Consider the following 26031-nt stretch of genomic DNA (forward strand, 5'->3'; position numbering starts at 1 on the left):
CCCAAGAGTGAATGGCAGTACTGTCCACCTCCTACAGAAACTTCATTTAGTATCTGTGAAACACTCGGAAATCTCACAGATGATTATTTTGTCTCAAGGAAGGGAGAAAGACGTTGCTGTTTTTTACTATAGCAGGGCAGGGATCTCAGTTCATGCAGCTTGAAGCAGATTTACACACAAGAGCAGACCAGGTGGTTGCCTAGGACAGCAAACTAGCCAGGAGATAGTGAGAGTATGCATGACTTAGGCTGGATATTTTAGTTATGTCTACTACGGAGGATGCAGGAGAAGGGTCAGAGATAAACACAAAGTGACACCGATTAGACCTGCTCAGTGTTATTTTTCAAGGCTTTTGGACTATCTGCTCCATCTAATGGTCTATTTGGCACTGTCATTACTCCAAAGGTATAGAGACTAATTTCATCCTAAGTGTTCCCATCTTTCAAAAGGCCACACTTGACTGCTGTTATTAATTCCATGCATGATGAAGACATTTAAACCCTCACACGCTTTCTAACAACAGGACGTCTTTCATGCCTCGCTCTTATTAGTACAACACATTAATTTCCACACACACATGCCCACTACCCACACCAGACGCCGCCGCCGCGAAACGGGGCTACAGTCACCCAAGCCACGGCCACAGGCTGCCACGAACACCCGCGCCGGCATCCCCGAGCGGCCCCAGACCCGGCTCCGCACTCCCACCTCCTTCTCATTCCCCTCCTCCACCCCCCGCCGGCCGCTGCGTCTCCTCCCGCGAGGTCCGAAGGTGAGCGGTGCCCCAGGGAAGCTGCCGGATCCCGGCCCCCCCAACGCTGACGCTCGAGCCACCACACCGGGAGGACATCAGGGAACCGGCGTCCCGGTCGCCCCCACCGCACCCCTTGTCACGGAGCCCCTATCGCCCGCCTCGCCGCCTTCCTTTCAAGGCTTTCGGAAACTTTTCTCGCCAGCGTGCCATCACGCTCCGTTAGCGGGGCTGCGGGCTGGGCTGAGCCGAGCCGGAAAGTTTCTCCCGGGGGCACTGGGTTGGAGCAACTTTCCCGCACGGATCCCAGGCAGCCGGAGCAGCTGTGGTCCCTGGCGCTCCAGTTGCCCGGGGGCCGTGCGGGAGAAACGCAAGGAGGAGCTCAGTTCGGGGGAGGGGGAGATGAAGCCGGGGCGTGGGGAAGCCGCTCCCTTCTTCTTCCTCCTCCTTCTCCTCCTCCTCCACCCTTGGCAGCTCTAGTCTGGCAGCCGGGCGGCCGCTGCCTCCGGCCGGAGCCGCTGCAGTTGGGAAGAGCTCCCCGTCCCCCGCGCTGCCGACGGGATGAGGACGCCGCTGGCGACTCCCGGCCTCCTGCTCCTCCTGGCCGGCACTGTGGGGCTCTGCCAGGCTTTATTCTCCCTCCCGCTCCGTGTGTCCCACCCGGTCGCCCCCGGCGGGTCGCCGCCGGCCCCAGTGGTGCTGCGGCCCGGGAGCGTCAGCCGGCAGCAGGATCCTCTCGCTGGCGAGGACGGCTTGGCCTTGGCCTCGGATCCCGTGGGCACCCTCAACTTTTTAGCCATGGTAGAGAATCTGCAAGGGGACTCCGGCCGGGGCTACTACCTGGAGATGCTGATCGGGACCCCGCCGCAGGCGGTAAGATCGGCCGGGGGACTGCGGGCCTGGGCGGGGGGGGAAGCGGGGTAAACTTCTCGGTGAGCGGGAGTCTATGTGTCTCCCCTCCCGCCCAAACACAACTTTCTCCCGGTGCTCAGTGCTGGCGCCTCCTCCGCACCCCCTCAAAAGACGGTGCCGGTGGCCGGCGCGGGGGAGCCCCGGCGGCAGCAACGAGTTTCCGCGGGCCAGGCGGGAGGAGCGTCCCTGCCCGCCCGCCGTCCCTCCCAGGGCCCCGGCGGCCGCACCGGGCTCAGCGGCTGCCTGCGGGAGGCTGCCCTGCCCCCGCCCGGTGGCTGCTCGGGAAATCCCGCGGAGCCCGTCCTCGATTTCAGGCTGTCTCAGTGTATGTTGATTCGAAGCAAGTTGTTCTGTCAATCGAAATGAGTGTGTTTTAGAGTCAGAGGGTGTTTTTTTTAATTCTTTTCTTTTATTTTTAAGCTGCCTTGCATTGTGATTGGATGCTTTGATAGATCCTCCCGGTGCCCCCGGGAGAATCACTCGAAATCTTTCTGCAAAACTAAGTGATGGCTCGGCACAACCAGCCCCTGCTTTCGGGAATTCATGTGTTATTCATTAATAACACAAAGAACGTGTACGTTTTAAATATTGTTTTCAAGTAGACCATGTTTCCTTCTGTCTTCTTCAACTGCCTTCACCAGCATTGCTGAAGTTTTTTTTCTATGTGGCTGCTCTTTCATCTGTGTCATGAGATCCCAGGAGGAGCGGTGCTGGTCTGCTGGTGGGGATGACTAGTCAGCTGAGTGGGGATTAATTTCCTGAAAGCCCTCGGGGCTTTCCCTCAGAACTTCGTGTTTGATACGGGAGTTTAGGTCTTTGTGTTCCCAGTGTAAACAAAACAATCCTTATTCTTCTGTGTGAGCTCCTCTCCGTAATAAAAAGCCTATGAATGCCAAAATGCCTAGCCAACAGGGAGTGTTGTCTGTTGTTGCATTTCTGGACTTCTGTGAGCTCTTTTGTTTTCACACCTAGAATGTAAGGGTTGGCCATGTTGTCACTCTAATTGAAATGCATGACAGGAGGATCGATGCATGTATTGAGGAAGGGTGGTGGTGTTTTATGATCAATAAATGGAGTTTTAGAGAAAAAAACACAACAATGACAAAAAAAAAACCCCACACACCTAACCAAGTCTGGTGTGTTAAGGTGTGGCCCAATAGCTACAAAGGTCATGAAGTAATTTTTCCTTCATGTTGTATGCTGCATATTTGACTAGTTCTATTAGTGTGGAATTGTGTGTGCTTCATTACTCCAGGGAACATTCAATATTGGTTTCTGCCAGAATCAAGATACCAGATTTGATTGGACTAATAATCCAATTCAGTATGTCTTAAATGAAAGGAAAAAAAAAAAAAAAAGTAGAAAAAGTGACTATCAAGCATATCATCTTCTTACCTGTCTGGGGGATTCTGAAATTGAAAGAAATGGAAAAGGATAAATACGACAGACTTTTGATAATGTGACTGTAGGTCTAAGAGGGAGAAATGTACTGATCTCAGTGCACCTGGAGGCCTCACGCTTAACAGCTAGTATGACTTGTAGTACATGTGAGGTAAGGTTTCAGATAAACTTGCTGCATGTTTTTTTTTTTTTCCATCTGAAAAAAAAAAGCTCTGAATCTGGTTGCAAAGCTATTACTGTTTTGAACTAGTTCTGAGTTCTTGCAAAGTTAATTATTTAAAAAACTGCCACTGGTGTTTAGCACTTGTAAAGTTTTATTCACGAGTAGGCCCGCCAATGTTGTAAGTAAGGTTATGAATGCGCTTGCATTTCCAAAATCGTATCTTGGCATATAGTGACTCAGTACTGAGTGCAGTTAAAATTTATTCTCTACTTTTGATGGAGGCGAATTTGTTATCTCATTCCGTGTCTGAAACTGAAAGACGTAAAGATCACAAATGTTCTCGCTGTTTTTCTGCTTTGCAATGAATAGTATAAAGCTGCAAAAGCGCTACAGGCCAGTGCTACTTGAATCCTTCACAGCGTTGATACTAAAAGCAAGTGTCTTGATACTGCCAAGTGTTGGGATTGTGTTAAAGTTCTTGGGCAAGTAGTCACTGGAGTCAGAGTGGGCCACAATCGGGTAGAAAAGAAGAGATATCCCTTACTGATTTAAATGCTCCTCCCAGTCTGACTTCACATTACACCTCATGTTAGAAGCTGTGGTGTAAAGTGATGTTTGGACACCTTGTTTTACCCTTGCATCCTGCCAGCATGGGACTTGCTCCCAAGCTAACTCCTTTCCTCACCCAGGCCTCTCCCGGGACAGCCGAGCGCCAGCACGGGGTAATGCTGCTCTGATGTTTTGCCAAGGAGGAAGAAGGATACTGGTGCTGAAGAAGCTTCGCTTCCCAGCTGACAGAGCAGAAAAGTGGATGGCAGAGCTGCTGCTCCAGCGGTGCTGCAGAGAGGGGATGGGTAAAGGCAAACGAGGCAGTAGTGGACCAAGACCAAACAGCAGGTTGCAAGAAGAGGCAAGAGATTTAATGTTGCAGTTATGATAGTGTTGGTGCCTGGTAACTTTGAAAGTGTTTTTGTTAAGTGCTGGAAGCTACTGTGCCAGTAGGGAGAATGAGCATTTGTGAAAGATTTCAGCACTACTGAGCTTACATTACTGCTCAATTGCATTTTTAGAAACTTTCTTTTTTTAGGTTTCGTTCTTGGAAGGAAGCTACTATGAAAGAATTTCAGTTTTCAGGTCATTTAAGGCACATCATTTGGCTTTCATTCCAATTCTGATTTGTCATATACCAGATAAACACAGCATAGAACTGAGTTTCACAATGGCAGTTCTGAAATACTTGTTCTGACGATATAAAAATAGAGCAGCTGTGTGAAGTCAAATTTATTTTATTTGCAAGAGAAGAAACTTCAATGCAGTTAATATAGTTTTGCAAAGTGTTTGCAGCCAAAGTATTTCTGACCATTTCCAGTTTTATAATATAGTTTCCTGACCATATCAGATCTCCAAACTAGCTACCAGGTTGGTGTCAGCTGTCATTACCCCCATTAATTCTCATTCATTCACATTCAGCTCTACTTAAGAATCCTGTGAAAGGTGAAAAAAAAAGATCTGTTGTGTTGAAGAGTGTGGTATATTTGTCTCTTATTTCATGGATGTATTATTATGTGTCCTACTTCTGACGATTTATGTACTTTACACTTGTCTGTATAGGTACACTTTTTCCAATTCCAGATTTAAATAAGAGGTGGCAAGAGCCCAATATGAATTGTATGCACTGTTCTTACTTCTTATTTCTTTAAATAATCTGATGGAATGCCTTTGCTCTATATTTTATTATTTTGCCTGCCCTGAGATTATAAGCACTGTGAGGAATTGAATCAAAGATCATTTAGGGTTTTTCCACCATCTCCACTGCAGTTCTGTTCATATTAATTTTGTTTCTCCTATAAGCTTTTGCCCAGTAGAATAGTCAAACTCATAAAGTACCCCATGTTCTTCACAGCTTTCTTGAAGTCCATCTGGACTGCAGTAAATGTTTACAAAGAAAGTACTGTTGCCTCATATTGCCTCTCTTATGCTAGTCTTCATTGTATGAGGTAGTGGTAGTCCTGTTGGTCCCACTGCACTTCCAAATAGTGTTTTTTATTGAAACCAAGTAAATGTCACTCCTGCAACTTCATTGTGGAGAGAGGCTGGGCATGTGCCTCCCAGGAGTAACCGTGGTCTGATTAGCAGATGGTTGAAACCACAGTAGGATCTGACTTGTGTTCTGAATGCCACGGCTCCTTTTGGAAATTTCAGTTTCAATTTTTCATTCTATGCATGAAGAGGTTTTGTCTTATTTGTCCTAATGGCAGTTTGTTCTGTGTGGGGTGTGAGCAAAAACCTGTCTTGTAAATGTGCTCTGAAGTTTTAAGATCAGGCACTGTTGAGTCTAAGGGCCTTCACTGAGAAACACAACTTCTGTTTCTGTGTAATTGGTGAGAGTTATCTTTCCTTCAATTTCTTTCAACTATTAAAGAAAAGAAGGATAAAGAAGGATATGTATTAAACACCTCAAGTGTGTTGTGGACTTTTGCAATTTATATCTAGGTATTTCAAAGGTAAGGAACACACGTATTAGCAATTTCTGAACATGCAGACGTTCTTTCTTAATTGTTGATGTCTCTTGTTGCCTGAGTGTTGGAAGGAAAGAAGATTGTGAAGAGATATGTGGAGCTGTGTTATTTCCTGAGAAGCTAGACTCTGCTTTCTTAATTTTGCTGAAAGGGGGTTTACCATCATTCTAGATACAAGAAGTATGGAAAATGTGATCCTTCCAGGTTCAAATACCAGAAAGCAAGCTCCAACTAGAGTCTCCCTCTCTTTTTTTTTTTCTTTTTAAATAATAATTACATGGGTCTTTTGTGTTTGAGCTCTTTATGAAAGCTGAAAAAAGGAAGGGTTGAGGAGCAAAGATGAGTGCCATAGTGTATTAGAGTACTTTGAGGTGGCAGCATCAGAATCCCTCCAGATCCCTCTAATGGAAGTACTATTGAAATGCAAATTATTCCTGTTGTTAAATGATGAATTGGGTAGACTTTGTTGTTGTTGTTGGATGCCTGCAAAATAAAAAGGACAGGGACCTGAAAGTCCTGAGAGACAGGACCAATATAGTGATGTACTGTGGTGTGGTGAAGTGTAATGTATTTTTGACCAAAACCAAAACAAACAAACATACCAGATTCACGTTTACAGGACCCTGCCTTGGTGAATTAACATTCTGGCCCCTCCTTCCATACAAAATTAGCCCTCACTAAAAGGACTGCACAGAGGTAGTGAAGCCTGTACCATAAAAATAACCCAAAACATGAGTATTAATTACAATGCAGATAGCCTGAGTATAGCACTGTGTTTTGTACCAAGGTTTTGCCTTGCTGTGTTTATAAGTGGGCTGCAATGGCCTGCAGTGTCTGGACACAGAGTGACACTGAATGGAAGAGGCTTGTAATGTATGTTTGGAGTTGTTAAGGAAGGAATGTTTTAGGAGTTTGATTTCTTTTTTTGTTTGGGTTTTTGTTTGGTTTGGTTTTAGATGTGTGTTTGGGGTTTTTTTTTTTGGTTGGTTGGTTTTTGTTTGGTTTGTTTGTTTGTTTTTGTCTCCTGTAATCAGCAAGCAGTAAGCTCCAGGGAAAGTGGCAAGACAGATTTTAAAACTACTACACACTGCAGGGGTCTTTATGAAGAGCACTTAGGACTTCAGGTCTGTGAGGACATGTTAGCTATTATGTTGCCCCCACATTTTATTATCTTGGAAAATTTCTCACTTACTGTAGGTGAAGCAAGAGTGGCCTTAAACCTCATCTGCTCATTGTCAAGTATAGCTACATTTGAAAAAGGAAGCTGGTACAATAGTATACCCTTGCACATGTGCATCTCTGATACAAATCAGACTTACCTCTCTCCCTTATCTTACTGGCTGTAAAATACAGATTTAATCATAATTTGTGTGAATAAGTGAAGGAACTTGTTGGTCGTATTTCTGCCCAGATTAGGACTCGGGATCAGATCTTCAAAACAAAGGAGGTAGCACTCAACTGCCCCAGAAGGAAGTGTTTTTTCCTGCCGTTGGTGGGACTGTCATACATCTTGCTGCTTTTCCGCCTGGTTTTGCTATGTATATCTGAGCTTGTGAAGCAAATGCAGTACATGTTCTACAGATACCAGACTGCTGTTAAAATAAAACATTTTCAATTCAAATTTGTATCTGTCAGTTCAGTGTCCTTCAAAGCATTTGAAACATCCCAGGAAGAAAATAGATTTTATTTGCAATTTTTTTCACATGAGCTCCCATAGTTTTAAAATAACAAGTTATCTGTCTGTCTGTCTCCTCTGTATATGCCTACATCGCAGTCACTTGTGCAGTTGGATTACGTTGCTAAAGAACCAAGCTAGCAGAAACCAGGTAACATAGGTTGGTAACAGTCTAGTTGTGGCAACGAGGACCTCCACACGAGCAATCTGCTGTGCTTTTCTGGGTGGCTCTGCAACACACAGCCAGCTCTGTTACCACTGCCAGCATCTGAGGTAGCTTGAGCATGTCTGCATCAACTGCATGTTTTTGTTTTCCTATGGTGGTGGGTGTGTGCTCTGCACACCAAAGGTGGCAGCAGCCCTGAACCACCCAAGAGCCTCATCAAGGAGCTTAATAAACTTCCCTCCCTTGGGATGAAAGTTTGACTGCTGAACCTGCTACTGCCCACATGCTGGCCCTCTCAGTGGGCTTCCTGGTGAGGCTGCATCTGGAGTACTGTGTCCAGTTCTGGGGTCCTCACTCTAAGGAGGACAAGGAATTATTGGAGAGTCCAGTGGCAGGCTACAAAGGTGACTGGGGTCTGGAGCATTTTTTTTTGTGAGAAAAGACTGAGAGAGCTGGGTCTGTTCAGCCTAGAGAAAAGAAGGCTGAGAGGAGATCTTATTTATGCTTACAAATATTTGAAGGGTGGGTGTCAAGGGAGTGGGACCAGACCCTTTTCAGTGGTGCGCAATGATAGGATGAGGGGCAACAGACACAGACTGCAGCAAAAGAGGTTCCATCTAAACATGAGGAAAAACTACTTTGAGGGTGCCAGAGCACTGGAACAGACTGCCCATAGAGGTTGTGGAGTCTCCTTCTCTGGAGACAGTCAAAACCCACCTGGACACATTCCTCTTGGTGAACCTCCTTTAGCAGGTGGGTTGGACTAGATGATCTCCAGCGGTCCCTTCCAACTCCAACTATTCTGTGATTCTGTGATTGTCTGATGGGCTTTTGGCCATACTCATCTGAGGGTGGCCACGTAGCAAAGTCAGCTCGTGTGCCTTGAGAAAGCCTTGGGCCAGAGTCAAGATTTGCTCCCTCTTTTGCCAAAGGTAAATAAAATAGTGCTTTTTATTCTTCCCCTGTATTTTATGGGGATGGAGGTGGGGAACAGATGTTCTAGAGCATTGAGTCCTCCTTGAATAGATGAAACCTATGGGGTACAGTGGAGAGGGAATTTGAAGAAAATAAACTAAATGGGAAAAAATCTTATTCAAGTAAAAATTATAATTTGTTGAATACAATTAATGTGTCATAACTAGAAGACTCTTTTGAAGTGAATCTGTTAAGACAGTAATTGCACTCTGCAATCCTTTTTTCCCTCACCATTGCTTAGTAATAATTTGAAATTGTGAAAAATAAATTACTTGCAGATTTTGTTGTCTTTGCTCAGCTTGTGAATACTAAAATTAGTTTATTTTCTTTAGTTTTATGGTTGGTTTATTTTTGTACCTACTTACTAGCAAACACTGCTGTTAAGCTAGACTGCATGTGTTTAGGGAAAATGCTTGTCTCAAAGTCCAGCTTTATTTTAAAGGAGAAAATATATCAGTGCTGCAGTAACATTTGGTAAGATTCTCCTCCTTAAAGACACCAGTGAATCCATTCCTAGGGATCTTTTGCCCATTGGCATGTTTGGGTCTTTTTAAAGGAAAAAAAAAAAAGAAAGATGACAGCTCAAGAACCAAGAGACACCTCTGTGCTTGCAGGAGGGAGTGTAAGCCTTCTCACATTAAAGGCCAGATCCTGCCATTTGACAGAGAAAAAGTAATCGGATCCTTTTGGTGGCCATCTCTGGAGTAATTCATTGATATTTGTTTGTAGATCTGCCTGCGAGAGCGCTCTGTAGAAGAGCGACTCGGAGCCTGGCGCAGTGTCGTGGCTTGTGCTCAGGCTCACACCAAAGCCAGATGTGAGAATTTTCTCGCTTATCCAGGCTCACTTTGTTTCTCACTTTGTTGCTGTCGGAAGCTTCACAGCAGAGATGATCAGCCATTTGGGGCTTCTACAGAAAAAAAAGGCTTACCTGCTAAGCCACTGTATGGAAGGCTGGGTCTGCATGACCCCCTTGAAAATGTTATTGTGGTGTTAGGGAAGAAAAAAATACATCAGGTCAGCAGCAGATAGGTTTTGAAGATTGCCTTTGACAGCCATAATTTTGGCATAGAAAATAATACACTAGGGTGTCTATTTCAGCTGCAGACTTCAGATCTACTTAGGAAATTGCAACTTTGAAATATTGAGGAAGGTTTTTTCCTCACATCTTTTTCTACCTAATTAGAAACTTTGCTTCCAAAATTCCATTGTGATACCAGCTGATACAAAAACCTTGACTGTCAGGGTTTGCAGCATAAGAAATTACTAGTTGTAAAGCCTTTTCAAGACAGAGCATGCTATGACAATTTGGAAGGTCTTCAGGGCAATATTATCATGCTGCTTAAGCATGGTATGGAGAGACCTATGGTTTCATTCACTGTGCTGTCTAGTAGATGACCTGCTGCAGGTTAGAGTTAAGTGCGAGGCATGTCAGAAAGTGACTAATCAGTCCTACTGATACTTTTCTATGACTAAAGAGGTTTTTACTTTATTCATTCATTTTTCTTCTCAGTGCCTCTCAGGTTGCAAATAAGACAGAGGAGTCCGAAGGTGGTCACACTTCCCAAAAAGTCTGAGAAGTGATGTAGCAAGATAACATCTGATGCAGTCACAGTGCTTCAGTTTATCTGTCACAGAATAATCTTCTCATTACTTCACAGATGTAAAGTCCTTCAGGGAATAACACAAGCATTTTGCAGGATCCAGAGTGCCAGATTTTTGCATTAGGTCTGCTGACATAAATAATGTATGGAGGGGAAAACAAAAATTAGCCAATTTCTAGCAACTGCCGTTATGAATGTTGGCATGTGTTACATGTTCCAGCTGAAGTTAAATTTCATTTGCACTCTGCTGAGCTTTTGGGTTAACCTTTTCTTGGCAAGTGACCAAACACTAGTGATACTACCTGCACATTTTTGTTCAGAGCAGGTGTGCATGAGGATGTTTGCTGTTGCTGATGAGTGAATTCCACCAGACTGAGCACCATCAGCTCCAGCGTGTAGGCAGCAATGTGCTGCCTTCCTTTGCGCTGCTGTAGGACCTGAGGTGCCATCATCACACCACGGGTTGTAACCGCTGGCTGGAGCAGAAGATAGCTTAGTCCTATATACAAGTTGATAGGTGGAGGAATGCATAGTAGGAAGCTGTCTTCTGTGTGATGTTGCAGCCCACAGTAGCAGACTTTGTCAGCCTGAGAGTATAAAGAAGTCTTTTAACTTCCTGCCCTACAAACTCAACCTGGTATCTGAAAATAAAGCTGTGTTCCTACATGCCTCTGTGTTCTCCTGTGTAATAAAGATTTTTATAGTAGAACTTGGTTAACAATTGTAATGATGTATGAGCCACAGGCAAAGCTGGTTCATTTCCCAGAGCTGCTGCCTCTACAGTATTAGCCAGGGTAAAGAGTAAAGTGTGCATGTTTGAGAAGGAGAGAGAGAAATAAATGAGTCCAATTGCAGGGGGATGAATGCTGCTGCTTTAAAAAAAAAAGATAAAACGTATTTTTTTTTAAATGATAACTTCACTTGGGAATCAAATCTGCCTTTTAAATTGCCCTGCCAATTTTTTTAAGTAAAATGTTAGAATAAATAGGAACAAAAAAGATTGTTCTTATTTTTAATAAATCAAACACATTATTGTGACATTGCTTAGCAGCTTTTTTTTCCCCTCCCATAAAATAGTCCTTCCTGGTATTATGGAATGGAAAGCTGTTTTCTGTGTTTGCCTTTGAACTGCGCTGTACAATTGCAACAAATACCCATGACAACAATCAAATTCTGCTCCTTGGTAATATCCTAAATAGGTCAGGTGGAATGGGGAGCAAAAGCCTTCTGTTTGTTGTATTCCCTTTATTAATTACCAGGGAAATAAAAACACAAGAGTTGCATCACCCTGTTTCTGCTCTGAGACCTGGGGCTGCCTGCCTACATTCCTGTGGCCACTTAAGATGGCACAAACCAGCGGGCAGCTGCCTGACCTTACACCTTTCCCCAGAGATGTGGCACAGCTTTTCTAGCAGGCAATACAGTCAGAATAACCAAGTTCCAGTCCTTGTGCTTGACATAGCCAGACCTGTGGTTTTTTGTTGTGTTTTGTTATTATGGTTTGTTTTTTACTGATCTCTTCCCTTCCTCAGCCCCCTTGCCTGCACCAGCAGATCCAGCCACGACCCTTTGCTATCCATACAGCAACAGTGCAATAGGTGTCTGAAAGTATGGGATCACTGCTGTTTCTGGGCAGAAAGGGAAGAAGAGAGGCGGGAGCTGTGATGGAAGAGGATGGGACCAGTCTTTTCAGTTCTCCAGGTGGAAACATCCCAGTTTTGCAATATGAAATACTGTAGCAGCTCTCATATGTTAAACAAAATCTGACAGCGCTGCAGGTCCAGTCCTGAAGAACAAGTTGTGACATTTTTTATAGCAGAGGTCAGGCCTTGAAGTACAGGGAGTCCATAGTTGTTTTTGTGGGGTGTGTGCTAATTTACTTACTTATCCATGTCCAACAATCTTGGCTAATCCAGGGAACCCAGGTGCATGAACGTGGGGTTGTTGGTAGTTTCCTGTCCTCCAGGAGGGAGGGGCTGCTTTCACAGCCATGAATTTGATTCAAGCAACAAAGTGGGGGTTCCCCTGTAGTCATGTCTGTTGGCTTTCGCATTTTGGAAGGGCTGCTTGTTTCACCATTACAGTGTATAGAAAAAACCCAAGAAAAATTATGCTTATCCACGTTGTTTTTGTTGCAGTGTTTTAAGGGAATGATTGAAAAATATCTTGTAAGCATTCAATGTCCTTTTCAAAGAAAAGCACTAAAAAAACATAAGTGAGACCTTCCTGAAAGCAGGCAGTGAGTGTGGCTAGAAGTACATTATAATGAGCAGCCCCACGGTGTGGGTACGGCAACGCTGCTGGGAACAGCCTGTTCTGGGGAGAACGGATCGACCTGATGTGTCGGGGTGTCCTGCCTTCACCTCTCCTTCTCCTAGCTCTCCAGGCTTTGAAAAACCTTTGCTAACAAACACCCATCTCCAAAACTAACATCTTGACAGAGGAGGGGAAAAAAACCTGAAAAGAATCATGTCGCTATGAGAGTGAGTTGACAGGGGGAGGAGAGGGAAGAGATCAGACCTGGCATGCAGCCTTCTCAAAACTGATTTTTTCTCACTGCTGTCCTGCAAACTTCTTTTTCTTCCTACCTGTCTCTGAAATGTACTCTTTTTCAAAGTTAATCGTTGCCTTCAAAAGCTTCTTAAATATTTCAGGAGCAGCTTTGGCACTTGGTTTCAGATCTCCAGTGCAATTTGAAATCCACGGTCTTATTTAAATTTGAGATTGAAGTTCAGATCTTCAGTGTGAAGGAGACCTTTTAATGCATGTGGAAATACAGGAGTGAGACTGACACTCTCCTGAGGGGCTCCTGCCAGCTACTGAAGGGCAAGGCTACTGTGGTTTCTTTGACAAAAGGAAGATTTACCAAAAAAAATTATCACCACTGGTGAGGTAAGAGATACTTCCTACCGGCCTATGCTCAGGAGCATTAAGAATGGACTTCAGAGGCTATGCTGAAGTTTGAAACGTGGCCATTTATTAATTCTGTTATTTCCAAATGGCACAGTAAACATGGGCAGCGACTCATGGTGTAGAAGATTGTACAGCATGAGGAAGGTTTAAAGGTTAGTTGGTTCAAGCCTTCTTGAGTTTACTTAGTATAACTTGGCTCTGTGTAAATGTGTGTAAAACTGTTTCAGCCTTACAGATATTGCAGTTGGAGGGGTTGTAAAGAACTAAAAATGCTTTTCTTTCAGACAGCAGTTTCTCTGAGTCTAATGAATAATAGAGGTAAAGAAAAGGGTGACCTGACAAAATAAATTGGAAGCTAATTTTGGAGAGCAAAAGCCTCAGAAAATTGAAATTCTGAACTGTATGCAGCTTCTAACTGTAATCATTCACTGGGTATAATACATTAATGTAGGATTACTGATTTCATTTCCTTTGGAAGAAAAAAAAAAGGGCAAAAAGCCCTCCTTGGCTATTGTCTTGTGAAAGGTAGTATTGTTAACATGATGAGTCCCTTTCTCCTCTTTTTTTTTTCGTTCCCCTAACAAACAACACCTCTAAAATTGTTTGACATAAAACTGTGGTTTTTTTAGAAGTACCATGCCGTAAGTAGTACTGGTAAACAAACCAGTCGTAGCAGACATTTAACCTAAGACACTTGAGGTGGATGGTTTGTTGTTTTTCAGTGAGGTGGTTGTCTTTACTTACAGGGAAAGTTTAGCTTCAGGTCAGCTGAAAAAAAATGACAGTGCTTTTTTTCAGGAATGAAGTGAGACAGACTGTGGTTAACCACATAGGTACAAGTGTGCAGAGGCTTGCTGAGGGAGCTGTCTAGGCACAGCAAAACCCTTTTTCACTGGGCAGTGGTGTCTGTGTCCCTGTATCAGGAAATACAGCTGTGCAGCCCTTTGCCCACCTCTGCTGGCCTTTTATTTCCTACAGAGCTAGAAGCTGTCCCTCTCCTCAACTCCTCCTGCAGCACCCATAGCTCCATGGACTAGCAGCCGTCTGATGTGGCTGGCCATCACTCCAGAGAGTTCAACATCCTGCAGAGCAGTGCCCAGAGGTGCTTGCTTGATGGTTTCAACACGAGAAAGAGGTTGAGGTTGAGAAGGTGATTATGAAGTCTGTAATGGCATTCATGAGCCCATCTCGGAGAGTCAGGCTGGTAGTCAAGACACACTTCAGGCATTTCTGCAGTTTCTTTTAGGCTGTTGAATTATTGAATTAATAGCTGCCTCTCCAACACCTTTGGCCACCATGTTCTCTGGGAGTAGGGGAGTGACCTCTGGATGAGATGCTTGCTAATTTAGATGTGGCACAGAGTGTAGACGTAGCCCGTCTCTAAACCAAGGCTGTGTGGGCAGAGGGATTCCTTGTGAGTCTTGCAGTTAGACGTGAGAGTTGGTCCCAGTGGCATTTGGCTTACAGTCTTTCTTGTCTCTAGGTGCTGTACTATAATTAGCAAAAAATTGATGGTTTTAATTTGTATACACCTACTAATAGGTGGAAACATGCTCTCAGATTTAACAAGAGCTTTGTTTGTACATAAGTGCAAATAACTGATGTCTCCTGCTTTCATTCTTGAATTTCAGGATTTGTGGGGCTTTTTTATCTTCCAATTATCTAGACACTCATTAGTCCTTCAATTCAAGAACGTGTTTAGGATAAATATAGAAAATACACAGATTTTCCTTACTCAGATTTTGAGCACTTTACTGCTTTAATAAGAATGAACAGTCTACCTGATGTTAATGTGCATTACTAGCTACACTGGGAAAGGCTGAAAAAGGTATTAGTTGGCTCACATGCAGTCCCCTTTTTATGGAAGATGCAGGTCCCAGGGGATCTTTATGGCAACCATACATCTGTTAGAAGAGTATCACAGTTTTCCTATCTTTTCAAACCAGTCCAAGCCTTCCAATGGTTGTTTACAGCTGAGATTTTTCTAGACCTCTAGGTATTGTTGTTACTGAACTTCCTCGAACTAGTCTGGGTTTTCCTGAAAACACAATCCCTAGAACAAGGAGTGACTTCAGCTGTAGCTGGTTTAGGTGAATGAGAGGATTACTTCACACACCTACATTCTTCATCAGCTGTAGGGTGTGATACAGGAGAGGGATTTGTATCTGGAAAAAAAAGGTGCATCTTGGCAAGGAGGCAAAATTGTTGCGATTCACACAGCTCTAAGATAAGCAAGTAATAGCTCATGTTCAACAGCAAAGCATGTTCATATACCATGAATAGGATGGATGTGTTGTATGATAAATCAAGACACAGCAAATAAATTTCAGCCTGAAAACTAAGATACCACATGAGACGGCATGTGCAGGAAGAATGCTAATGTTCAGGGAACTAAAGGCATTGGCAGAAAGGAGAGCGCTGAATTGAAGAATAGATATTTTGTTTTGTTACCAGGATTGATTGGCTGACTGGTTTTTTTGTCTTTAAACTATAATAGCCTTCCCTTATTGTCAAAATGATAATATATATAAAGCACTTCCTGAAATATTTCTCTTCAAAATGACTATTCATCGGTCCCAGAGTCAGATGCTCATATTTCAATTCGCAATTTAGTTTAGCAAGTTTATACTTCAGAGCAATCAGTCATTTTAGCATTTGTGGTTTTAATGTAAATCTCAACTACAGAAGCACACAGTGCTCTTAAGCACAGATAGATTGGCTAATCCAGATAGTACTTTGTAATCTTCTGGCAAAGAAACAGTTTACTGCTTTTCAGACAGAGGAAGGAAAAAAGAAAAGGTATTTGTCCCAGTCTAGCAGTGCAGATCATGAAAAGACTGAGGGCAAGAGATTCTTGGTCTTCTGGGCCCAGTGCGGGTGTGAGAGTATCCAAGGATAGCTGAGTGTTTTAGATGGTTGGGGGAGAGTGAATGTAAAGGTAGTGTAGATATGGGATCAGATCACAGGTCCTGACACCAGCTGGGAATGTGGTGAGGGAAATGACAGTGAATGCCAAACATGTGTTGGTGAGCTTGATCTGCTGCTGCCCTGAAGAGCCTCCAGTTGCCTCTTGTTCTCTTGCATACTCCACAACCTACAAATACACCACATTTTTTGTGACAAACTTCTGCCCTGGTAAAAGCAGGAATTATCTTTGGTGATAAAGTTGACCTCCTGGTTTGGCAAAGTTTTCATGCTGCAGTAAATCACCTTCCTCTGTGTCCCCAGTGTGACGTTGCAGTGAAAAGTGGGCACCGCCTGCTGAACAAACGGCATTGAAAACCATTAATCTCCATTCCATTTTTCTTTCTCACAATGCCTCTCTTATCTTGGCTGTGTAGTTAAACCTTCTTGCGACTACAGAAGGACTATTTTTTGGAGGTAGTAGTAGGTAGGTCTGTTTTCTCTAGTGAGGTGACCTCCCTCAGGGCACCACAGGAAATACATCTCCTTCCGGACCTTCCATGTGGACCTGCCCCCTCCCTTCTGCTTCGCAAAGGTGAAGTATGATGCTGTCCAAGCAGCAGAGAGTCATTTGGCTCCAGATGGGGTGTTTCTCCATCATCATCAGTGGCTGTACAGCTGTCAGCCCTAAGGCTGAGTTATTTTCTGGATTCCTCTGTTCAGCACTGGTGAAACCACAGCTGGAGCTCCCATGTTTAAGGGATTAGAGCATCTCTCATGTGAGGGAAGGCTGAGAGAGCTGGGACTACTCAGCCTGGAGAAGAGAAGGCTCAGGAAGGAATATCATCAATGTATGTAAATACCTGAAGAGAGAGTACAAAGAGGACAGAGCCAGATTCTTTTCAGAGAACCCTAATGACAAGACCAGAGGCAATGGACACAAACTGAAACACAGGAGGTTCCCTCTAAACATAAAGAAAACCGCATTTTTACTGTGAGGGTAACCAAGCGCTGGCACAGGTTGCCCAGGGAAGCTGTGGAGTCTCCATCCTTGGAGACATTCAGAAACTGTCTGGGCATGGTCCTGGGCATCTGACTCCAGGTGGCCCTGCGTGAACAGGGGGATGGACCAGATGAGTTCCAGAGATCCTTCCCAACCTCAACCATTCTGTGAAGTGCTGCAGAGCAATGAGGACTGGGATGCTCCAGTCCAGGGACCACTTACAAACAATGGGAGAGTCCCATCCCTGCCTCAGTGCTCAGGGCCAAGGTGCCAGTCTGTCATACAGACCAACAAACTTACCCTTTTTTGGTTTAATTCTTACCTGTTCAGCAAAATTCATGTTACTCAGCAAGAAGAAATTTGTTGTTGTAGGGGCTTTTTCAGTTTCTGTCTAACTTTGCAGGCCTCTACATCTAGAAACACTTCCAAAGATTTCTCTAACTCATCTTTTAATTAGGTTTTATTTCTGTATCTTAAGAAGAACAGATGAAGAATCTATATTAAAGCCTGATCTTCTGAATTTAGTTATTAGAAAGTAGGCTGTAAATGCTAATTCCAAGTAATGCAGGGAAAAAAGTGTAGTGTCTCCATGCTTAAAAAGCTGCTGTATACTGTAACATTATTAATTTGTAGAAACAAATTGCTGAAATAACCTGACTGACAGTCTGTGCCAATAATAACACGTAATAACTGTGGGCAAACACAGCACATAGTTGCTAGTGTGTTTTCTTTTTCACATGATGGTTGTAAGCAATTCTTGCCAGATGGGCTGATAATGTAATTAGGAATCGTTGTGTTAAATGAGGCAGTGTTTAAATTGGCAAGTAATTTTCCTATCTATTAACCGTCCTGAAAAGGAAGAGCTGTTACCCAAATGATTTCTAGCTGCTAATCCCTAACAAGAAATATAGCACTACTTTGCACTGTTTTTTTAAGCACTATCTAGCAAATTATTTTCTGTAGGGTTTATTATGTGTAGGACAAAATAAGAACGGGAGTTAAGAGATGTTGCAATTCAGGGGTTGTTAGATGGGGTGGACTTCTCCTAAGCCAGTACATCGTGATGTATGGTAACAGTTCATGAGCCAGTAATGGGATGCTTCCTATTTATAGTCTCTACATGTGGACAAAGAAACATTTTTGCTTTGTGGTAGTTCACTGTGTGGCATACTCCATCAAGCAGAGTAGGACTATAAGCCTTATTTTAAGTGTGTGCGTGGGAGAACTCACGAAAGCACAGCAGGACAAGATTTTGAATGGCGTATGAATGTTTCTGGTGTGGAATGGTTGCTCTCGTTATTGCAGATGAGAGGTGAGGGAAAAGAAAGGGGCACCATTGGGTCAAGTTAAAATCCCAAAGAAGGCATGATCACTTGTTGTTTTTATCATGAAGTCTTACAGAGCCACCTTCTTTGGTCTGATGGCTTGTGCAGCAGAAGCTATCAATTGCCTATCATTAAGACTTTGACTGAACCCCGGAGTAAATGTAAGGCTGAATGAGATTGATTATTATATTTATGGCTCTATCTGTGCAAATCTTACTCTTTTTTTTCTTTTTTGTTCTCTTTCCCCTATGCTTCAGCTGAAGCAGGGATGATAAGCCTAATACATTTTTGCAGTCTGGTTTCTTCTGTCCAGTGGTGAAACTTCATTGCTTGACCTAAAAGTATCTGACCTAAAAGGATCAGACCTAAAAGGCCAGTCTTTTAATGGGGATGAAGATTATCACTAGCTCAGCGTGGGTTGCCCAGGGAATCACATCAAAAGCAACAGCGGGACAGAGTTGCATTCAAGCCCTAGGATTCCACAGCTGGAAAAAGCTCTGTATGCTAAATCATGCAGAGAGCTGGTTCGAAGAAATGCATTATGCACTTGTAGCCTCAGGCATTTGTTTTGTATATTTTTCTGAAAGTAACAAAAGCTCCCGACCTCAAACTAAAACAGGAAAGAAACTTACAGAAAGTCTGAGTAGGATGTGGATCAGAACAGAGGCCAGGTCTGTCCCTGCTAGAAGGTAATAACAACCACTATGCAACACAAATTGAATGATTGCTACATTTTATCACTTCTCCTTGAAAATGTGAAGGAACTCACTTTCTGAATGCATGGTGGGATAACTGCATGTTGCTATTCACAGGGCAGTTAAATGAGCCGTAGATAATACCTAGGGTTGATGACACCGTATTGATGCCATTTGCTGTAACAGATACGGCAGGACCCTGAACCACAGACAGATGAAGCTTTGCTGAATGAAAAAAGATGACAGATCAATAGCCAATTTTTTTTTCTGATATCAAAATACAACAATATTCAGCAATGGGAGGCTTAAAAATATTAAAGAGATAGTGGTAGGTTAAATGATTGAAGCAGGATAGCTTACAGTAAGTGCCATTTAATGTTGGTGCTAATCAAGCACTGAAAAGTTTAAGGGATCCTTGAAGTATTGACAATGTGTTTGACTTCCAGTTGAAATAAATCATTACAACTGGTTTTTTTTCAGTGTCTCTACTCCTTCAGAGAAGAAAATATATAAAATGCATAGCCTAAGGAGGCTTCTGCTTTCAGTGTTCCTGACTTTCAGTAAACAGGTTTGGATTTGTTTCTTTTTATAAGCGCAACTTAATGGCTCATAGATAGGGTGTCAGATTTCCTCTATAAGTTTGTCATGTCAGAGGTGGATGTTACTCTCTTGCTTACCCAACAGCTGGGGATCTTTATGAATCTCCTGTTAATACTCATGCTGTTTCTGTATAGGAAATACATCCAGCAAAACAACCTCCAGGTACAGTACTAGGTACAGATTTTATGTCCTACGGCTGTGGTAAAATTGACCTTCAGGGCAAAAAAATGCTCTTTTGCATTTACTATCTGCTTTTGCTGTATAGATCTGAAAATGAACTTGGAAGACGCAATTTAAAAAAAAAAAAAAAAAAGCAAGGCTTTCCTTCTGTGCTTCCAAAAGCAAAAATAAAGTGATCTTTCATTGTTTTGAATGCTGGGCACGTGATCCATCAGCAGTCTTTGGGCACTTTTTCCTTCATAGCCTCATTCAGCTGTGTCTCTCTGACCTTGGCTTTCGCAAAACCTGACTTCACCTGACACTTTCTGACAACACAGGGTGATCACTAAATAATCAGGTCTCAGTGACAGGAAGTGATTCACCCGAGATGGCCATAATAAACCCAAGGAACCCGCTCTGCCTGCCTGCAAGAGCTTTGATTCACCATCTCTGGGGCTTCACCAGGAGGTAGCTGGAGAGGACACTTCCACTGCTGTTGGCTCTGCCTGGACGTCAGAGTCTTCTGCACCTGTGGCAGAAAGGTAACAGCACAGAGAGGTGTGACTGCTCTGCAGCTGTCACAGGCCATAGCTCAGTGGATCTAGTTGAGGTGCTGTCAATTTTGGTTTTCATTAGTAAGCCGGGTGGCACAATGCAGTGGCAGAGGAGTGAGCAAAGTGAGGAAGTTTGGCTTTGTCTTTTGGGAGAGGGCAGGGCTGACCTCTGGAGATGGGGCAGGCTGGGCAGTCCTGTACCAAAGATCCTTTGGATTCCACCTTGTGACTCACCAGAGCTTGCCTGAAGCTCCCCCAGCAGCACCATTAAACCAGCAGCAGGCTGTACGGCATAAAGTAGGCTCCAGTGGTGACAACATGAAAGTGGTTCTTAATGAGACATGAAGCCACTAAAGAAAATTCAGACCCAAAGGGTAGCCAGGAGAGAAAGAGAACTCAGTAAGTTATACCCACCCCAAAATGAGCTGCTAATCACTGGCGCTATTGTGAGGACTACAATAAATCAGTGTCTGCCTGGGCCGCCTGCATCTCATTATGCACAAACATGCGGATAGAGAATGTCAGCCTCAATAGCGATCTGTCATGTGAATGCTGCTGTGTCCGAGTGGGCTGGCACTTGCATGGTTAGCCGGCTTTGTATTTTTTTTTCTTTTCTCTTTTGAGGGGGGGAATATCTATTTTCCTGTGGAAATGTTGATTTGCTCTGTACCATGGGTAGTAAATTTGCCATTTTCTTCAGTGTTTTGCAAATTCTGTGATGATAACTTTGTACTTAAGGTGCAGGGGTAAAATATCTTTCATATATGTCATATTTAGTGACCAGGGTTTTGTTTGTTTTCCAAGTCCTCCTCCGTGTATGATGGCATGGATATTACCGAAGTTAGGGCAACACCTACGTGTATTTATAGAGCTGATGTATAGTACCCATTACTCAAGCATCACAGGCTGCCTTGGAAAGGCTAATTAATTTAAGCCCTGCAGCACGCCTTTGAGGCAACTTTTGTTAGTCCTCATAGATGCACACATTGTAGCTGCCCTTTGTTATTTATTTTTAATATGGTTTTTGTCCCAGAGAGGGGGAAAAAATGAATAGTTCTTACTTTGTTAGGTAGTTGACAAAATGTTAGGCTTTTTATATCATTGAAATAAAGTATGGAGCAAACTTTAGATTTTATTGCAAGTCATGCCTCAAAGGTTCTTTATTTTCTTTTGAAGACTCTGGTCTTGGAACCAGGTGAACTTGTAGATGTTCTTTTATTTTTAAACATCTGTGTCTAGCTCATGTGGTTGAAAAATAAATTTTAATGTTTTGCCTCTGCTTAATCTAAAATCTCAGATGCAGTGAAGAAGGTAAATAACGACTAAGGCTGTGGGTTTGTTTCTATTTGTCTTCAAATGCTTGCTTGGTTAGGACTGGGAATACCAATGACAGAGTGTACATGCAGTTCAAAAGAGAGTCCCATGGATTACTAGTTGTTTTTGTTTTCATGGTGTAATTTCACAGCTCCTCAGTCTTGTGCTACATTAACTAGGTAAAACGGGGACAACTGTCTCCTCCTTCCCCCTCCATGTGCAAACCAAAGATGTTTTTGAACATGATTCCTACTCTTTTTTGGTCTATTTGTCTTAAATCTATTAAAGAAGGATTCAGAATATCTTCTCCAAATGTTTTATCTTCCTTTGTCTTCACTCTGCTTTCTGATCGTGACCCTGTTTCTCCACTTTCTTTGTCAACACTAAACTCACTTCGCTTATCGTTCTCTCTTACCCTTCCCACATCCATTTTCATTCCTAGATCTTCGGCTACCTCACATCTTAAGCAAGTGATGAGGACTACCAAAGTGGCTGGTTTGAGCTAAAGTCAAACCACAGGCAACCCAGTCCTGATGTTTCACTCCCTCCTACAGGAAAATTTTTAATTCTTTAGATTTTTCTGGGGAGAAGCTGTACCCTACTTCCTAGGGCATCATTTCACAATCATTTTACTCCAATCTGAGCCCACAATGTTACTGAAAGAGGCAATTACCTTTTTGTAGTACCTGCTTCTACCATCTCTTTTCAAGTAGCTGTCTGATATGGCAGATTGCTATATATACTTTTTTTTATTATTTTTGTAACTGTAGGTAAGGAAGCTGATCTGATTTGTAGCACAGCCCCAAGGGTGCTAGTGCTTATGCCAAGAAGCCACAGGAAGCATCCAGCCAAGAGCAAGGGAAAAGTGTGACTGCAGCTTTTAGTAGTAGTACAGTCTCTGGCTGACTTAAATTATCATTTAATGACACCTGTAGTTTCAAGGTCTCCCTGAACAAGGCAATCCTGCCTCTGGCTGCTCACTCCTGTGCTGTTACTTTCTGATTTGAGTATCATGCAGCTGGGGTGAAGCAACCTGCTAACCTGAGCCAAAGGGGAATGGAGCAGTCTCATTTTGTCTGTATGATTTTCATAGACAATTTTTGGCCTAACTTGTCCTCCCAATTAACTAAACATGTGGCCCACTCTTAGTCCACCTTTCAGTCCATGCTTTTCACAGTGTTTATAAATCTGCCATCTTCCTATTTAAAGGCAGTGAAAGCTGTGGTAGGCTGCTCCTGCTCGGGATGAACTGCACAAAGCTCCCATGCTCTCCAAGTCATGCGGCAGCTTCGTGCTTCTGCTTATTTCTGCTCAGACTTGCACTCAGTCCTGATGTAGAAACCTTATAATCTCTGAGGCAAACCATGCTTTAAACAGTAGGCAGTTCAGCCTGTGTCCTGAGAAAGCAAGGTTGCCGAGACACATGGATTTGGCCAAAAAGAAAATTGAGATGGTGGGATATGGTCTTGAAATGGTGTGAATACGGTCTTGGCTGGTTTTCCCCCTTGCAGGAACAGGACTATTTTAAAGCACATCAGCATGATCAGTTGTTTTGAAGGGGCTGCAGCAGCATATGTTTTCCAAAAGTGACACTTCGTATTTGTTTTCCAGGACAATTTTCATCATCATTTTAAAACTGAAGGTAGTTTAGACAAAAACTGTAATGATTTTTTTTGTCTGCTTGTTCATTTGGTTGGATATGAAAACCACCTCTCCTTTCTTCTGTTTCGGCAGTTAAATATTCTGGTTGACACTGGGAGCAGTAATTTTGCTGTAGCAGGTGTGCCTGATCCTGATGTCACCTCCTACTTCAATACCAAGCTGTAAGTACCTGTTCTGCACTTCGTGATGGGTTAGGGTGTCTTTTAGATTCTGACTCCTCCACTCCACGCCACGCAAGAGAGGATGATAAGGCAGTTCATGGGGCTCCTGTGACATCCTAAGAGAGCGGGATGTTTGTTGCCTGAGTGGGAAGATTTGCTTGATGTAAAGTCCTGCCTGACACCATGAACAGTCCCACTCATGGCAGTGCAACTGAGCTCTGAGTACAAAGCTGATTAGAGCTGCAAAAAAGGGAAGAAGATTACGGGGTAAAAATTATTTGCAAAATCACACCAATTTAAGCCAATTTCTTATCCAAATAGTCTTGGAATGAATTAAAGTTTAAATATACTTTCCCTTTGTTTAAAAACAAAACCTAAAACCCAGTAATTGTATCTTTTACTTGACATTTCATTCAAAACCAAAATTAGCTGTTCAAAAACTAATTTGTTGTTTATTTCGGCCAATGGTCTCAATCAGTTAGTGATACGGACAGACCCTGCTGAATCTGGTTGTTTATAAGATACGACTTAGTGGTTTCAGTGCTTGTTATGCACTAAATCTGCTGTGTTTAGCATGAGGTGACATTAGTCACAGCCAAGCACAGCTTCATCTATCTGAATCATTCGTGCTCCTTTCTTCCTTTGTTTCTGCCTTTCTCTAGTTTCAATTATTTCAGGTAAACTTCTCCAAAACGCAGTGTCTATCTTTAGCTAAAGCATATGGATAAAAATACTTAAAGGACTGGAAGGCTGGAGAATATCACCATTCTCATTACCTGTTTATGTATTTTAACATGAGGGTTTGCACTTTTTTTCCCAGTAAGATGCACTGGTGATAGAGGGATAGATGGTATTTCCGTGTTGCTTACTGGAATAGCCTTACCTCCTGCCACATATTCAGGTGATAATGGAGATATTGCACATCTCACTCTCATATGACACAGGTCTGTAAAGTCCAGAGCTTGCACTTGAAAGCTATTTCTGCAGCATTGCAGAGTTTTTCATGCCAGCTATCCCCTTCCATAGGTAGTGGCTAGAGGAAACTTAGCTGCAAGGAATTAAAAGCACAAGCATTCCTTCTCTCTTTTTTCTTAAGTGATGTTATTTTTTCTGGAAGGGCAAGGCCTCTCTCATGAGAACCATAAACCATTAGAAATAACAACAACAGCAGAAGCTGTGTGTCTTGAAAGGCTGTGGAATCACTTGAAGGTTACCGTCTCTTATCAGTGTTCTCAATGTATACTGTGTTTTGCGAACTTTGATATAAAGTTAATAATGAAACCTTGAAATTTGGACCCTCGAGAGTTAAGGGCACTTTGTAAAAATGAATCTAAACTCAAGTCACTACAATCCAGAGCAATTACAATAGCAATTTCTTATTTGGATTGATTTGATGGAGTACTACAATATGCTCAGAAAAAAATGAAACCATTAGTATGCTTGAACTTGGCTACACCATGCTTCTTCCATTGTAAATACTTCAAATACATTTAAATAAATGTCATCTGGGAGGGATCCTGGCCCCACTTAAATCAGTTAGATGTTTAAAAAATGTCTTTTACCAGAAACTTCTGTAGGTCAGTTGGTACATATCTCAAATGAGGCAGTGTTGTCACCAGATCAGGTCATCCATGGCTGAGTCCAGCCAAGTCCTGTAAACCTTTAAGGATGCTCTCTCTTGGCAGTTTGTTTCAGTGCTGTGCCACACTGTCCTGTGGAGGAAATATTTCCTATTGTCCACCCTGAACCTCACAAAATGTGACTCATGGATGTTGTCCCTCGTGTTATTATATGTCACTGCAGAGAAATGTTTGGCTGTGGCATCTTTGTAATTGTCTTTCAAGTTGTTGTAAGCTGCTGTGAGATTTGCCCTTAGTTTCTTGTCTGCAAAACCAAAGGCCAGCTCCCCTCAGCCTCTCATCACAGATCCTGTGTTCATGGTCCCTGACTTATCTGGTAGCTCTCTGCCAGTCCCTCTTTCTCCAGATTCTTGTTGAACTGGGTTCCCAGAGCTAGACACAGTCTATTCCAGGTGTGGCCTCACCAGTGCTGACCAGAAGGTGAGAGCAACTTTCTTGGATGTGTTGTCCATGGCCCTCCGTATGTGACCTGGTGTGGAGTTTGTGATATGCACAGGGCAAGTACAGTGTTTGCTCTTATTCAGTTTGGTGTCCACCATTATCCCAAGTCCTTTTGAGTCCTTTTCAGTTGCTTCTCATTCTGTCCTGATGCGTGGAGTTAATTCCTCTCACCTACAAAACTTTGTGCTTCTCCATGTTGGGTGCCAGGAGGTTTCTCTTGGTTCGATTTACTCATTTTTCAAGATTCCTTTGAATTCAAGCTCTGATATTCAGCATGTCAACTACTCCCTTTAATCAAGTGTCCTGTGCAAATCTGCTGAGGGTACAGTCTGTCCATTGTATTGGTTCTTGATGAAGATGTTAAAAACAATTTATCCTCCACTTACAACCCTTGGGGCACTATGCTTGTCATGAGCCTGACACTGAGCCAGTGGTCACTGCTGTTTGGGCCCAGTGGCCTAGCCCATCTTCAGCCCACACAGCTGTCTGTTCAG

At 43.1% G+C, this 26031-nt stretch overlaps 1 protein-coding gene across 1 annotated transcript in view; it reads left to right on the plus strand.

The window, feature by feature from the left end:
* The first annotated feature begins 757 nt into the window (after window positions 1-757).
* BACE2 (beta-secretase 2) overlaps window positions 758-26031 on the plus strand; it is a 53492-nt gene continuing 28218 nt past the window's right edge. Inside the window, exons 1-2 of the mRNA XM_065861602.2 lie at window positions 758-1624; window positions 23368-23456. Of these exons, the coding sequence (XP_065717674.1) occupies window positions 1313-1624; window positions 23368-23456 (401 nt within the window). The 5' untranslated portion in view covers window positions 758-1312. The remainder of the gene's footprint in view (window positions 1625-23367; window positions 23457-26031) is intronic.

Source organism: Patagioenas fasciata, chromosome 1, assembly GCF_037038585.1.
Source record: "Patagioenas fasciata isolate bPatFas1 chromosome 1, bPatFas1.hap1, whole genome shotgun sequence".
In the NCBI taxonomy this organism is placed as follows: Eukaryota; Metazoa; Chordata; class Aves; order Columbiformes; family Columbidae; genus Patagioenas; species Patagioenas fasciata.